This window comes from Streptopelia decaocto (genome assembly GCF_964273445.1).
Source record: "Streptopelia decaocto genome assembly, chromosome: 1".
NCBI lineage: Eukaryota > Metazoa > Chordata > Aves > Columbiformes > Columbidae > Streptopelia > Streptopelia decaocto.
Genome location: NC_138663.1, coordinates 5225184 through 5241489, shown reverse-complemented (window position 1 = coordinate 5241489; position 16306 = coordinate 5225184). Strand labels below are relative to the sequence as shown.

General features: G+C 43.2%; 1 protein-coding gene across 2 annotated transcripts in view; it reads left to right on the top strand.

The window, feature by feature from the left end:
- The window catches only part of ITIH5 (inter-alpha-trypsin inhibitor heavy chain 5), a 46703-nt gene that overhangs the window by 9095 nt on the left and 21302 nt on the right, over positions 1–16306 (top strand). The window contains exons 4-7 of one of the 2 annotated variants that reach the window (XM_082071972.1): positions 175–282; positions 751–1001; positions 6384–6553; positions 7092–7208. In XM_082071972.1, the coding sequence (XP_081928098.1) occupies positions 175–282; positions 751–1001; positions 6384–6553; positions 7092–7208 (646 nt within the window). The remainder of the gene's footprint in view (positions 1–174; positions 283–750; positions 1002–6383; positions 6554–7091; positions 7209–16306) is intronic. The other variant, XM_082071973.1, reaches the window with a different exon arrangement.

Below are 16306 nucleotides of genomic sequence, written 5' to 3'. Positions count from 1 at the left end.
ACTTCTAAGTCAGCTTCTGTCTCAGTGACCTGAGTGGACTCCAGTAGAGTTACACCGGCGGCACATGTAGCCTATTCACACGTACACAGTCTGTGAACCCTTCTACAGCAAACTGTATGGCTGTCACTGTGTGGGGGTGCAAAGTGGTCAAGCTGACACCTCTGGTCTCTCCAGGATCATCGGCAACAAGACTTACTATGGGGAGGTCACAGGGAAAGAAAAGAAACATAGCGGTGATGACAAAGAAAGGCACAAGAAGCCTCCAAGCCCCACAGATGGAAGGTAAGCGTTGTGCATTTGGCTGTGTTCTGAGAAGTGACATACTCTCTTCCCATCTTTATTTTGGCTGCTTTGGCATACCCATCCATGGATTATAGTAAGAGGCAGCTAAAAAGAACATTATCAGCAGTACCTGTTGTCATTACCATGCTCTAAGTCGTGTAAAATTGCTTGTGGCTATTTCTAACTCTGTTATACAACATTTTAATGTCCAAGTTGCTCCAGGATGTACTTGAGAGGGAAAGAAATCACGTTATTTCCTGAACAACAGACCAGAAAATTAAGGCACACTAAAATTCAATGAGTCACAACTTTGTGAAGCATTACAATGTTTTCTCTCTTGCTTGTTTCACATGTTCAATAATAGGAAATACTTTAATTGGACCAAGAAAATCCAGATTCATCATTCACTGGAGGAGGTGGTGTGTGATGTGTATGGGGTGTGAAAGTGTTTTTGGATTTTCCTTTCAGGGAGAATGGCCATGAGACATTCAAAGCTTCTGTCTTCATTCCTCGCAAGATGCAGGCCAGGTTCCTACTACATTATGAAGAGCTTTTGCAACGGCGACTGGGAAAATATGAATATACAGTGAGCATCCGTCCCCAGCAGCTGGTGGGGAGGTTACGTGTGGAGGTGAACATCCTGGAGAACTCAGGCATAGTTTCACTGGAGGTGCCTCCCCTTCGAAACAGCAAGCATAAAGGCAATGGGAAGGTTGAAGGTAAGGAGAGATTTTATGACCCACAGTTCTGTTATGCACGGGGCCTTAATCACTTCTCAAGAACTGAACTGACAGTGTTGGGAGTTCTCCAAGGCAATTTTGGATAATTGTGTAGACTAGTGTTTCATTCACTTCCACTTTTCTCCGAATGAGGCATTAAACAAAATCCCAACATTGCCTATAATAAAGACCATCTTAGAAACTAGAGGACACGTCTCATGAAGACAACAAGAAAAATGAATGTTAGCAGCTCATTAGGCATATACTATTCTGGCAAATTCCAACTCTGATTTTATTTAGAAAGATAGATTTTTTTACCTTCCTTTCTTAGAGATTTCTCATTCACCGACAGGGGAATCTCCAAGTTCATGAAAGCTGGTATAATGGTTACATGAAAGGGATTACAGGATTATGAACTCTGTGAGGTTCAGTGGTGGGAATTCAGTGTTATCGTGAAGGCTGATGGATTTTGTTTTATTTTTTTTTTGTAGATGACTGTGTCAATGTGGTATCCGTGCACAAGCATGTGGGAACTTTGAAGCTTAATGAGTATAGGGCTGATTTCATTCAACTGAATAGGAATTCTTTTTTCTATTGTCTTTACGAGCTTTGAACTGGGCCTTCAGGCCTTGTGCTCAGCATTTGAGCAGGCTCTTCCCTGGCTCCACATCTCCTGGGAACTGTTTATTTTAAGTGGATTGTTTTTTCCATCCATCCATGCCAAAGCAGATAGGAAATCCTGCATTTTAGAACATGGAAAATTCCAAGAGGAAAATCCGTGTTTTGCCAAAGCAGTCCAAGTATCTGTGCTTACCCCCAACTGTCCTCACTTGCTGTTCAGACAGAGTAAAGGTAATTTTTCAAGTGTAAACTAACAGTGAGGAGCACAGGATACTGTGATTGCTTAAAAATAACCCTCACCAAAAAAATGAGGGTGAGTCTGAGCTGGAAGCAGGATGTAAAGTCTTGTGGGACTTGATCCTCTGTTACTCTAAGTGATAAAATGCCAACAAAATCAGTGGAGCTGTACATATCTGCCAGGTGAAGACAGATATGTGAACATGGGGTTAAACTGATTGCCTAGTGTGATCTTATTGATTTAATCCAAATTACATTGAAATCAAGGCTGTCAGTGACTCGGAGTAACTTCAGGTCAAGCCTTACACAACTAATTAGCCATATATCTATTCACCGTGTGATAAATGTGCCCTGCCTCTCGTTGGGAGGGACAGGAAACCTTTTCCACCTGTCAGGGAGTATCACAGTCTATTGTGGTATATGGTTTCCTGCAAAACATCTGGCATTGATCAAGGTTAGAGACAGACTAAGCAGAGCAGACACACTGTTGTTCTGGTGTAGTGTGGAAATTCCTATATGTAAGTGACATGCAGGGAAAACTCTGGTAACTTGCTCTCCAAATGGCAGTCTGTGAGCACTGATCATTTTTGGCACTGTGCTTCACATTTAAAACAACTCATATAAAGATGGGCCCGAGCTCTAATGTTCCATAATCCTCCCTAGCCAACAAAGCGTATATAAAATAGAAGTCTCATTTCAGGATGGGTAAAGCAACTGAAACTCAGATTCCCTGTGCTTCATCCTTGCTCAGAATTCAATTACAGACCCTTTCTATCTAGAATCATCCTATACAGTTGGTAAAAACTCATTGCTGTGATGAAATCACTGCTATGGAAGCCACTGAAAGGCCAAACACATTTTTGGGGTCCATCATGGGCAGTCAGGAGTGGGCTACATCTCTGGTAGATCATTGGTGCTCAGGTGTGTGCCACTCAGATGAGTGTATAGGGTTAATGAATTCAGCAGGTTTGCTGAGCTTCTTTCCAATCTAAAGCAAGATGAGGAGATCAGGACATTACCAGAAGCCAGACAAAATTAAAAAAAATTGGCAGAGGGTCTCTGAAGGGCCTAAAATAGGTCACAGAGAAGGACAGCTTGTTTTGGATAGGAGGGATTTATTGCTCGTGACCTCTGCTGGCCAGCTGCACCCAGAGCAGACAACAGGAACTTCCTAAACGCAAATGGAAACCACAGGAATACTCCTAGGGAGAGCAAGGCCATGGCAAGGAGCATCACACTTGGAAACCCACTGTATTCCCGTTGGCTGCCGTCACCGAAGCTTGGTCCAAAAAAGCAAAACATCTGAGCCATTAGATCCTCCCTGCAAAGCCTTCTTGCTCATATGATATCTAAAGAGTCCAGAGCATGAGATGTCTAGTGAGACATCCAGGGAAGGCTGTGAGTTTTTAAGTGAAGACAGGTGAATTGTGAGTCTTACATTTAAAGAGTGGCTGCTTGGCAGACAGTCTGCAAACTTGGAGTAAGCCAGGAAAAATACAGTGTCTGATCTCTTCTTGGACTCCTGTGGCTTGAAACTCTTCAGTATCACTTCACTGCAGAGCATGCTGGCAATCTAGGAAGTTAAGTGGTCAGCAAAGGATGCCAGACCAGAAGCTGCCATAGTGTGTTACCTGTGGTGTCCCAGATGAGAGGTCATGACTTAAAAAAAGATCAAATAAGGAACGGAGGCCTGCACATTGGAAAATGGTACTGCCTGACTGGTTTGAATTTGAATATTTCAGGAAAACTCTCTTCAGTTTCCTGTGTCTACAAAGATGTCAATAGTATCTCACAGTTAATGATAAGATGTGAGATTTTGATAAGTATTAATAAATTACCTTGAGACAATTGGGTGAAAAATGTATTGTGACATCAAGTTAAATGGCAATTCTGAGTAATATGTCCAAAGCACCGCCAACCTGAAACCACTGTAGAAGATGGGATGTAGCTTCACAAGTCATTTACGTACGTCTGACTCTGACTGACCTGGATAAGAAACTACATTATTTTTCTGAGTACTGGTCCAGAAGATCCAATGTAGGATAGGCAATTTAGGTTGAAAATCAAATATTTTTGGCTTTGGAGTCATCCACAGCTTCAGATGATGAGCCCCAGCAGAGACTGATACTCATAACTGAAATGTCAGCCTGTTGTGACTATAAACACTGTTAGCAAAACTAATGAAATAAATAATAACTATAGTTTAGATGGCCCAAAGTGGAGGAATGGCTTATCTGCCTTTATTTCATGGAGCAATCCTCTTACATTTTTGGTGCTTCCTGCATGATATCCATAGAGCCAAAGTACTGTGCAGGAAGCAAAGTGGAAAAACCAATTTTTCTGTTTAATGATCATTCAGGATTTGCACTTTTGACTGCAGCCAAACTGCTTGTAGCCATAGAGTTTGTGATAGACAGAAATCACTTAAAGATCTATAGACAGAAGATGTCCCTTGATGAGAAAGAGTGAAGAACATTTTCTGCCATCTGTAAATCAGATCAGAAATCACAGCAGTAGGAGCAGAAACAATAAAAAGTCAAATTCTGGCTGGTTTTGACTGTAAGGACCCAAGACACAAAGATTGGACTTGGTTTCACAAACTTCCAGCGATTTTTGAAAAGTGAAGCTATGCTCTGCTGTAGCTGGAGGCTCTTGGAAAGTCCTGCATACATCCTCTTGAATATGGAGCAGAGACAATGTGATGACAAGTCTTTCCAGGATATTTCCTTTGTTGGTGACTCCTGCATGCACAGCTCCATCTGGGAGTTGTATTTGTCCCAAAGGAAGATATTAGGCATGTAGGTTTTGGAAAGTAACCATTTGGCATGTGCAGGTGCTGTTTTCCGTCACATACAAACCCCAAAACAGGAGATGTTGAGGCAAATGATCCTGACCTTCTCTGGTGACCTCAGAATGGAGCTGTTTTCTGAATGATGTCCTACCCAACATCCTCAGGGATGGCTGTCGTCATCCTTTTCCTCCAGTGTAGTGATGTGAGAACTAGTAATGAACTCAGGGAGGGAGACATTAGGATGCTTGAGAATAACTATTTCTCTTCAAAGTCATAGGTCTTGGAAAATGTTTTATTTCTTATCACAGTTATCCAGAAGTTTCCATGCATTAGCAGAGGATGAACCTTGCATTTGAGCTCTAATGCTGACTCTGCCGGTCTCCAAAATAATTTAGGTTTAACTGTTCATCATGTGAGGACCACAGTTTAATATGAAAAATACTTTTTCCTGCTCTGTTTACTTCTTGAGCTGAATTTGGCAGAAAGTTTGTCTAAAGGCCCTATTAACTACCTCAGTCTGAGCACAGACCAGCTCAAGTCTTTGGAGCTTGTCCATGCTCTGTATTTTGCTATATCTCATAGATTTTCCTCTTGTGGTCACTTGTTTGAAAGGAACTGGGCCAATAAACATACAAGAGTAATTGTGATCCAGATGTCAAGTGCTGCCTAAAAAAGAAACCTGTGGGATGATATAGTAACTGTATTTAAATATACAAAAGGCTGCTGCAAGGAGGAAAATAATACTATACTTTCCACGTCAATAACAGAAAGAAATCCTAGGTTTATAATCCAGAAATAAAAATGTAAATTAGACATTGAAAATGTCCAACAGTGAAAAAGTGAAGCTCTGGAAAGGACTGGCAAGGACAGGTTACTGAGTTTCAACTACTGGAGGTTTGGACTCTTTCCTGGCCATGTCATAAAACAAAGTAGGAAAGGATATGGTCTGGGAACATAGGATGAAAGGCACATCTCTCCTTATTGACTCAGGAATGGCTCTTGGAGATTAGGGTGAGTTACATCTCAGGGATGCAGTTTACATGACTGCACTAGCAAGTATGGGATTTTGTCTCGATAAGACTGAAATTGCAGCAACTATACTGATAACTCTTTGCTCAACAGAAAGGCAGCTAAGGTGAGTTGTTCAGGTGTAGACATTACACATAAGAGGCTTGTCAGATCAAGCAATCAATTAGTCAGATCAATCCCACCTCACATGCCTACAGTACATCTGAACAAGTCACCTCAAGAACTCTTTACAATCAATAGGGAGAAATCTGTAGCATGATTCATCTAATCGTAGAGGAAATGTTTAAACAGGTCAGATGAATCATACTTGCATTGACTGGCAGTATCTCAGGTATAGAATCTGCATTTTAGATGTCTAGAGTTGGCTGGAATGAATACCACATACATATCTGAAGTTGCGTGTTCATTATTTACAGAAAGCAATTAACAGTCACACAGAGAACATCTGGCCTTTTGAGTTCAGCGACCTCCAAGCAGAAATGAGCACAGGAATTTTGTCTAAACATTTATATCCCTGATAGTATTGCAATGTTGGTTTCAGTTTAGAATTAGAGAGGAAGGGTTATTAAGTTCTTATTTTATAACTGGTGAGCTGAATCTTTAGTCTCAGTCTGTAACTGTGCTGTAACCTGTCTCCATGGTAATACTGTGTGTGCTGTAAGACAATGGGAAAAACTTGTAATATTGTGGTTTTATCTCAACAGGTGATGCTTCTCCTCCTCCTTCTACTGTAGTTGGACATACTAAAACCTTAGCTAAAGTCACGTTCAATCCCAGTGTTGTCGAGCAAACCAGGATTGCCCGAAATGGCATTTTGGGAGACTTCATAATAAGATATGATGTCAACAGGGAGCTGAGTATTGGGGATGTTCAGGTACTGTACACATGACTTACCTTTTCTGTTAATTATACCTGAGATAGTTCGATTGTTTTCAAATTTCAACAATGTTCATTGTTTTCCAAGTGAAGGCTATTTCTCCATCTTGTAAGAGCTATATAAAATTAAAACAACCAGTTGGCAGCCACAAGATGGACTTAAAAACCGCAAGTACCTACTACATTGAGTTTATTTTTGTGTTTGCTTTTCAGTTTCTCAATGTACTTGCTGTATATATCTGAATACAAGGCCAGTTCCCCAAATGCGTGTTGTGGTTCTGATTCCTGGGTACATTCATTATATCCTTACCACATTTGGAAGGAAACTCCAATGTCCACCACGGAAGGAGATGTGGAGAGCTCCAGTAGGCTCCCCCAGTCCCCCAGGATTAGGAGAGATACCAAGGACCACTCATATCCTGCAATGTAGACACAGACATTGAAAGCAGGATCAGGTGTGCCCAACGAACTATCCCATAATGATGTGTGTGGAACATGATCTACCTTCAATTACTGACTTCCTTGCCCTTCCACAGATTCTTAATGGGTATTTCGTGCACTACTTCGCCCCCACTGATCTTCCTCCATTGCCAAAGAACGTTGTATTTGTGCTTGACAGCAGTGCTTCCATGGTGGGAACAAAACTGAAACAGGTGAGGTCCTTGCAGTTATTATAGACTAGTTGGTTGTAAGGTTGCAGAGGGCTTCGTTCAGACTTCGTCTCACCAGATGGGTTCTTCTGCAAAATGCTTACTATGTCTGAGGTGAGAGGAGGCTCTGAAGAAACCTCAAGGTGAGATGATTTACCTGTAATGAGAAATTCTCATGTTAGTGGGAATGGGATGCGAACCAGAAGTGTGGAGGATTTCTTTACTCTATAAAAAAAAGGTCTGTGCAGTCAAAACTGAGCTAGGATGCTGCTGATAGTATTGCCCTGGCCAGCTCTCTTCTGGGCAGTTTGAGGAGAGGTAGAATAGGGAGAATTCCCAGCGAAGTGGATTCAGCAGATCATTGCATCCAGCTTGACAGAAGAGAAAAAAATGTTCTTGTCTTTATGTTACCTTGGCGAAACCTTAGCAATATATAACTCAATGAGTTATATATGAGTTATGGAGAGTTTAGTCCAGTTTCCATCTTATTTATCTGTGCAGAAAAGGAGAAAGTCCTCGTTGATTTAGTATTTTTTCCTTCCATTTAAAGACTTGTCCCACAGGCATGAGATATGGAAAAGTTAGATGCCTTCTCTCTGTTGAATGGCCACATCTTTACCTTCTACTTTCTTACCATGGTCGACCTAATGATAGTGGAAAGTGACACTTTCCACATAGGTTGACATCCACATGGGGCAGTTTCAACTTGTATGGATGTTGTGATGTTGTAACTCTACTAGAATGGCTGAAGGCCAATGGCTTGGACTTGTATCTTGGCCAGTTAAGGAGTTCTAATTAGCCCATTCAGGCTTCTTGATTGCCTGCCTGGAACCTGCTGATATTCCTGGAAAGTGTGATTCTTTGAGAATCTTTTTTTTTCCTTGGCCATCAAACTAGCCCAAATGTCCTTGAAAACACAGACCATGGCCATTCTCTGACAGTTCTGTCTTTGAACAAGGACACTGAGAGTATATATGCCTTTCTCTCTCTGCTAAAAACTTTACTATTAATATCTGTTTTCAGTGCTGATGATAAATCTTAATTTAGAAGCTGTGTCCCCTATTAAATCAAATTATCACCACTGTGAGTTAAAATGGAGTATGACTTTTATGGCTACTAATTGTCTCCCCCAGTGACTAGAGTAGCAAACAGAGAGTCGCCAACAAACATACCTAGTACGATGCTGAATGAGGTCTTAAACAAAGATGCTTCTGAATCTTTAGAAATTCCTTTGGACAGAGCCTGGCTCATGGCTTTCTGTTATCCTTCTGCTGAAAAATGTCTGCCTTGCCTCACAGAATAAACAGATACTGCACAAATGCACCCAGTTCTGCATCCTGAAAGCAAACAGTCAGTGATACAGCGCTGAACCAGGGAGATTAAGGCCCTGAAGGGCTTTGGTGTTAGCATGAGCTGTGCAAGCAGGGCCTTGGGTCACCAGATTAACCTTGTACTATGAAAGCTTTTATTCTCCTCCTGAGCATATTAGTGTTTCTTTTTCATATACTTAGAAACAACATGGCCAGGGATTAACCCTTGAAGGTTTACTGCATAGCCTGTCCAGCTACTACTGCTAAACATACATCAGTCTCAGGCTAATTAGGTACAAAGAGATGCTTCTTGAGCCCAAAGTGAGAGAATTGTCTAACCTTTGTTGGGGGTGAACCCAACTTTGTACCTGTTGTGTTAGATCACCATCCCTAGAAGTGTTTAAAAGACGCATAGACGAGATTCTTATGGACATGGTTTAGTGACAGGTTAATGGTTGGACTTGATGGTTTTGAGGGTCTCTTCCAACCAAAATGATTCTATGATTCTATATACTCTTTTTATGGAGAACCACTGATACGTCATGGGGGAATGATAGGAGCAGGAAGCAATAGAATTTCATGGAATTCTGACCTAAATCGTAAAAACCCCACACAAATTAGTCAAGGAAAGACCAAAATCTAGGACTGGCTGAATAATATGCCTCTTTTGGTACACTACGAAAGTGCAATCAGTTACAGCCATGACCCACATCTGCTCAGTGTCCTTTTTACCCAATTGTTTTTGTTATTAAGATGTTTGTTGAATTACAGACAGGTCCTCTGGTGGCAGGATACATGTGAGCAGAGGAAATGCCTCCTTTTCTTCTTTTTTTCTTGGGCCCTTGCAGCTGTGGTGATCTATGGTATTGTGTAGAGAGCCGTGAATTCCCAAGGGACTGCCTTTCTTCATTTCTCTGTACTGAGTCACACGCAAGATCAGCTAAAAATACAGTCAGCAGTAGTAAAGAGTGCTCTTGCAGGTCAGCTGCGGTGACTGTGACAAAGGACAGTTTTTAAGGTTGTACAAGCAAGGATGAGAGCCACCAGTTGTGCACTTGAAGAGATTTTTCTACTCTTCACTCAATCACTTTCATTAAGTTAATGGCAAAGTGGCCCTAATGGAGTCAGGATTTCATGCATCCTGCAGTTCCCACAATCTAATTGTGAGTAATTTCTTCTTTTCCTCTACCGAGGTTTTCCTTTTCCTCATCTGTTCGTGCCATCCATTTCTTCCTAAGGTATGTCAGTCTTCAAAGCAACAAGATGTCCAGACTCATTTGCAAACACGTGTAGTGAGACTGGTTGATCAGATTAAATCATGAAGACCTGTGAGACATTCTGAGACATATATTAGCTGTTTGGGGGAAGATCAGCTAATGTGCATGTTCCTCCTGCGGTTTTCACAGCCTCTGAACTCTGGTAATGCCTAACAGACTCAACTGTGTTATAGTAGTCCACCTCCACCGAGGATTTGCACATTTCCGACATTCATCTTCTAGCATTGGCAGGGAGATAAAGGTCAGGAAGAGAAAACTCTCAAGCATCATGATAAAATATTTTCATGTGTTCAAGACTTTACACATCATTACTGCTGTCCCACTGGCAAAGAAAATTTTTTGTCCTCATGAGCTTTGCTTCTCCATTTTCAAATAGACAGTATGGAATAGTTGCTTTCAACAGGAGCAAGAAGAGCTGGGGAACAGGTTATCTCTGCAAGGTTTACTAGGAAGCAAAATTATTTGCTCTTTGGGAAGTCTGACCTGCTCCTGCTGATTTTTATGGTACCTTTGGCTGTAGAGGTGGAGTGGAACGTAGCAGTTTTACATTGGTATAACCAGAAGAAGGAGAGGCCAGTTATCTGTTTACCATCTTGTGGTTACCACGATTAACCCCAGCTTCACTAAATGTGGTGAAAAAGGACCTTTATCAGCCTGCACTTCAGTTGCATAAATAGGCATGTTCCAAGCTATGAATATGTCCACAAGAGGAAGGATTTGCAGATGTTTTGCAGATACGCAGTGAAATGTAGCTGTTTCAACCACAGATTAATTTCACCTTACCTTTCCCACAGGCAATAAATGGCCACACACTCAGTTAAACTGTTGGCTACACCGCAAGCCTGGCAACTTGTCAATGGTAGCCTGCCAGACTGTAATTTTCTTTGAGGTTAATTACACTAGAAGGAACTCAAGTGAAGCTGGGACCTGCTGCGTATTTGCAAATGCTTCAGTTTATATCCCTGCATCCATCCAAGGGACGCTGTTGGTACCATTGATCTGTCACCCACACTGAGCACTTTTGAGGGCCCAACTGTCTTATAAACACATATTCCTAAACCTTTGTGCCTCAGCACACAGACTCCCTCTGGGTAGTTTCAGGGTGATGAGAGGGCAGATAAGCATCTGAACACTCGATGTTCTCACTCCAAACTCCACTGACTTCTGTTGGTTGATGCAGAGCTGGCTGCAGGCCTGTCGACTGCCGGTCCAAATAGTGGCTGCAGCCCAGGAGAACTACCTTAAATCACCAGGGGACTTCGGAAAAAATGCTAATTCTAATTACAGCCTTAAGTGAGTTTAAAGCTGCTGTGAAGGGGAAAGATTTGCCAGCTTTTCCATTTCTGTTGGAAAGCAGCAGCCTCAGTGGATGCAGAAGAACCGTGTGCAGTATCTCCAACACCAACAACCTCATCCAGCTCCCTCCTTTTTGTGAATACACAACAGCAGTATCATCTGAGTCCTCTCTGTAGATGTGAATACGGAATACAGCTTCCAACCAGCTTCCAAGAAGGATGCAAGTACTTATAACGCAGCAAAATAATCTGCCTTCCCCAAGCCCTGAAACTTATAAATAATGATAGGGTTATACAGACAAACAAATAACCTTCAGAGCAAGATATCCTCAAATATTTAGGAGAGGGAGCATCTGCTTCTGGTCTCAGGACTAACAGCCAACATGCCTCCAGCTGATTTTCTCCATGCTGAGGCAGGAGAAGTAGAGAGGGAATTTCCCAGGAAGACCCCAGACCACCTATAAAGAGCAAATAGGATTTAAAGGCAAGTGCGGAGTTTGGCATGAAAATGCTGCGAGGCTTGAACTGAAATCCCATGAAGACACTAAGAGGTCTCCCAAAGGTTTCAGTGGGACCTTTGCTGAATTAATCAAAGGATGAACTAAAAACAGGTGCTACTGAAGTGCCAGGCACAGGCCAGTGACCACCAAACAAGTCCGCCACTAAAACAAAGGGGCTAAATCAAGCTGTGAAGTTAGTCCATAGATCAGGATCATTGAAGTCTACAACCAGGCATAGCTGTGACAAAGCTGGAGACACAGCACAGCTCTTGATCTGAGACTCAAACTAGGACTAAGGCTGGAGCTTAAATGGAATGTGGGTGGAGGTCCCAGGTGGGGCTGGCCAAAGCCATTAAGGTTTATTAGTATTCTCAAGGCTTTGTGAAGTCTGTGAAGCTATAGGCCTGAGTTTCTTTAATAGTCCTTTCCAAGCTGGAATTATGTTTTTTTGCCAGTTGCTGGAGCAATACCTGGAAGGCAGTCCTGGCTTCTATTTATGTTTTCATTGTGGATCTGTTATGTGAACTTAAGTAGGTTATGTTCTTTGCCTGTGCTTGTCTCTTTGTAGAGTCTTGTCTGTTTAGCTGGCAAACCCATGGTTAGGCTTTATGGCTGTACAAGATCCCCCAAATCTAAAAGACACCTGACCTTTGCCAAGACTTAAGCTATTAGTCTAAAACTGCTTGCAACAATGCTGCTGTTTCCAAGGAAATACCCCTTCACCCTAATATGGGCTGTGTACTACACATTGCTCAACTGGGATACTCCGTTTTTAACTGTGAAGAGCAGCTGAAGCTTGGAAGTTCTTGTGGGATCTTATGTGGAAACCTGCTGGAGTGAGGCCATCCATGTTCTTTTACTGTATGAATTTATCAAACACTGTTCATTGGCGGTTCTGACTATGAGGTCCACATGACGTAACTTGAAGTCCCTTGGGAATGAGGGGTATGACGCTACCTGTGTCACAAGGAGAGAGCTTTTGCTTGGATAACTGCCCTTGATGTAGTGACTACATCTTCTCCAAAACATCTGCACTCTTCTCTGCAGCATTTTGAGCAAAGATGTGGCCTGCGCTTGTGTCTGAGTCAGTGGCCTTGGATGGAAGGGGGCAGGGAAAGGGCTGGAGGCAGAAATGTGCAGGAGGGAATGGGGATCCCATAACTGGAGATCCCAAGAAGATTTGGAAATAATGAAAATGGGAAGGGGAGCAGGTGTTGGAGGACTGTGAGGGCCCTGTGGAGGACTCTCAGGTGGGAAAACAGGCAAGTGTGATTTTTTTAAAAAGAACAATTTAGAGGTCTTTTATTGCTTAATGCTGACCCTGAACAAAAGTACTGGGTCTTTGATCCAACCGATCATCATCACCATTCTGCACTCACTGGACATGAAAACGGGGAAGTCACATTTAAAAGTGAGAGGTATCACAGTCTGATGAAAAAGGACCAGGGCTATCAGAGGAGGTGGCTACAGAGTCAGACACTTCATCCCTATGGAAGTACAGTGCTCCTTTTCATGGAGAAATAACACCTGCTCCCTGAGTAGGAATGGCACAATTGCTCCTTGTCGTGGTAGCACAGATCTTTCCTCCATGGACAGCAAACATCTCTCCTAGCAGGTTACACACACAGGTAGGATGTTCTAAGAAGGGGCTAGAAAACCTGCAAACCAACTCAAGCCACTGTGAGAGAGGCTGCCTGATGAAGAATGGAAGTTAATTAACATGAAAAGCACAACAAACTGTGTCCCAGCCCAACTCCTGCTGCATAACATAATGGTTGCTGGAATTGAGGGGATGCGCTGTGTGCAGCCTCTTGGGCATGTCAGATCTTCCCAGCACTGTGTCTGCAGCTGATCTGTGTGACAGAGAATTAAAGTCTTGAGTTGCTGGAACAGTTTTAATGTGCTGGGACTAATTCTATCTTCTGAGGATGGGCAGAGACAGAGGTGTCCAGCTCTGCATTGAGGCCATGGGGCACTTTTCCCTTGGCATTGACCTTTTTGCTGCTATCTCCATGGAAATTGTTTGTCATGCTGGGGCTTGAGTGTCCAACTGGCGTATTATGGGATGCAATCCCACCTAAAATGAGCTAAGCACAAGAGAAGAATGTGGCCTTCGTGCACTGCTGTGTCAGTCTGGCTGTCTGCCCGGGTAGCCCCGTTTTTTCCAGTGGGGTTATTTCAGTACAGCACTGTGCGTCAGCCTTTAAACTTTTCCCTTTGACTTACTGTACAGAAACTTTTACTGCTCCAAATGTAATCCATACCACACTGTTGATAAGGGCTTGAAGCAACGATGCTTGGCACTGATAAGATCTTGCCTCCTTAAAACTTTGTACAGGAATTTATTTATATCCTCAACACTGCAGTGACATTGCGAAGACTGAACATCTACTCTGCCTTCTGGGCACATGAAACCCTAGTTCCTGAGAAATCAGATCATATTGCAGTTTTTCATGTATTTATTCTCACCATGCTGTTGGGTGCTAAAGAAGTAAGTTACTCCAACTGATAGCTAAGCCTGCCCACAGCATTGAACATCCACATCCTTGAAGACAGTTTTATCTTCTACTGAGCAGAAATACTGTGCTTAAGTGCCCAGGATTCATGTGGAGCTAAGTGATTTACTCGATGTTAAGCGGAAAACCTTTTTCAGAACAGGCAATAGAAAGAGTTACTCTGAATGATGGAGAATGTCTTTTGCAGACAGGGAAACTACCAAGCAACTTTTTCTAAGGCCATATAGGGATCAGCAGTGTTAAAGTTATTAGTGAGAGACTCATGATGTTCAAGAGAGAGAGACTGGACCACAGACTGGAGACAGACCTTTATTGTTCAGAGCTCTACAAGCCCCCTCCCATCACAGGCCAGTGTTAGCATAAAACAAAATGCTTGTTGTCCAGAATTGCAAAGGAGTTTTCCTTGGTTACGTGATCAGTGTCTGCCAAGAAGAAAGCACAAAGATACATTGACAGGGAGCGGGTGAACTGCAGTCCCTGCAGAGGAAGAAAGGGCAGATAATCCTTCCCAAGATGGGGATGGAGGAAGGTAATAAAACCCAAGTATACACTTCTGGGTTAAAACCCACTTTTGGTACAAAAGTCCCTGGCATGTGACCTGCATTATGTGGGCAGAAAGGAAACTGGGGCATAGAGGAAAGCGAAACTCATGAGATTTGGCTTCAGACCTTGGCAGGAATGATATCTTTGCTCTCTCTGCACCTCAGCTCCTCCCTGTAAAACAGCAGTGGAGCTCATGCTGCCTTTCCTTTGGCTGCTGGATCCCAAACCAACTCTACGGCTGGACTTCGTCCATCATTTCAGGTGCAACTTTGATGCCAGCCTTTCCTTAAGTCACAGTATTAGTTCTTCTGACAGACTATGGGCAGATTTGACCAGATAAAGCTGTTGTAGCTTCGAAAATCCAGCTCTGGACCTTTTTATCAGCTGCCTGTGCGTGTTTACAAATGGAAAGATATGAACCAAGGCACAGAGGATATCGAAGGGAAGCTCATCTGTTTTCTCTCCATGTATTTCCTTGCAGTGTTTTGCCAAACAACATATTTACTTGTACTTTTCTGCTTCTCGCTGTAGGAGATCTGGTTTGTGAGCCCTCGGACAGAGCTGTGGGTTCCTAATTCCCTTTGTGCAATCACTCCTTTCTCATCAAATATGCTCTCTTACAGGGGTCTGGAAGGACAAAGTCAAGCCTAGTGAAATTTTGTCTTCTAGTTGCGGCATCCTTCAGTATACGGTTGCAGACGGTCCCATGTCTGTTATCTGCAGACGGTCCCATGTCTGTTATCTACAGACTGTCCTCACGCAGCACTTTTAGACGATGGGTACTGCATTCTAAAGGCTTTGGTGGTGAATGCTTTCCTCTCTGATAGCAACATTCTTCAGACTGACTGATCTCGAGCCCACGCAGTTCCCTGGTGCTGCTGGAGCTGGGAAGGGGCCGTGTCACTGGTGCTGGTGTCTCGCTGCCCAGCCGTTGCGAGGGCAGATGCCAGCTGTGTTTGGGCGTGCAGGCTACAGCCGAGGGTTGCCAAGTGATCTCAGAGGCACTGGTGGGGTGGGTGTTGGTAGAGCCCCCTCTGTATTTGAAAGCTGTTTCCAAGAGGGGCCGTTACGCTGCAGCACTGCAGACACCCACTATCCATCCAGAATTTGATCCAGCATGAACTGAAAGTCTTTTGATTTTTTATTTTCCTTTACAAGCTGGTATGAAGCTAGCACAGATGTGGTCCTAGGATGAAGCACTTGCACGTGCTCCTAGGCAATGGAAAGTGTGAATACGTGGGCTCGGGATATGCATTATAATGAGGTGCTTGAATTGCCCCCCTTGCTTCACAGCAAGGCCAATGTCTGGCAATGCCACGGCATTGAACAACCACACATTGTTCCCTTCTGAACGGCACAGCTTTCAGGGTAGCCAGGCTTCACCCTCACCCTACTCCTCAAACAAACATGAGGCTGTGGGAGAAATGTCATCGGGACACAGATTCCTCCTAAAAGGTGCCCAGATGGTCTGACATCATCTCAGATGTCTCCGAGGCAGCTTTTTGACCCAATAAAGGGTGGAAGGCTCTCAGCTCTCCCATGGGAGCGTGTCTCTTCCCACGCTTTGCTCCACCAGTGTTCAAGCAGAGTGAGGTCTGTCAGAGCTAGTCCTGAGGGCCAGGTATGAAGGTGAGAAGCCACAGCTGAACTGGAGCATAGC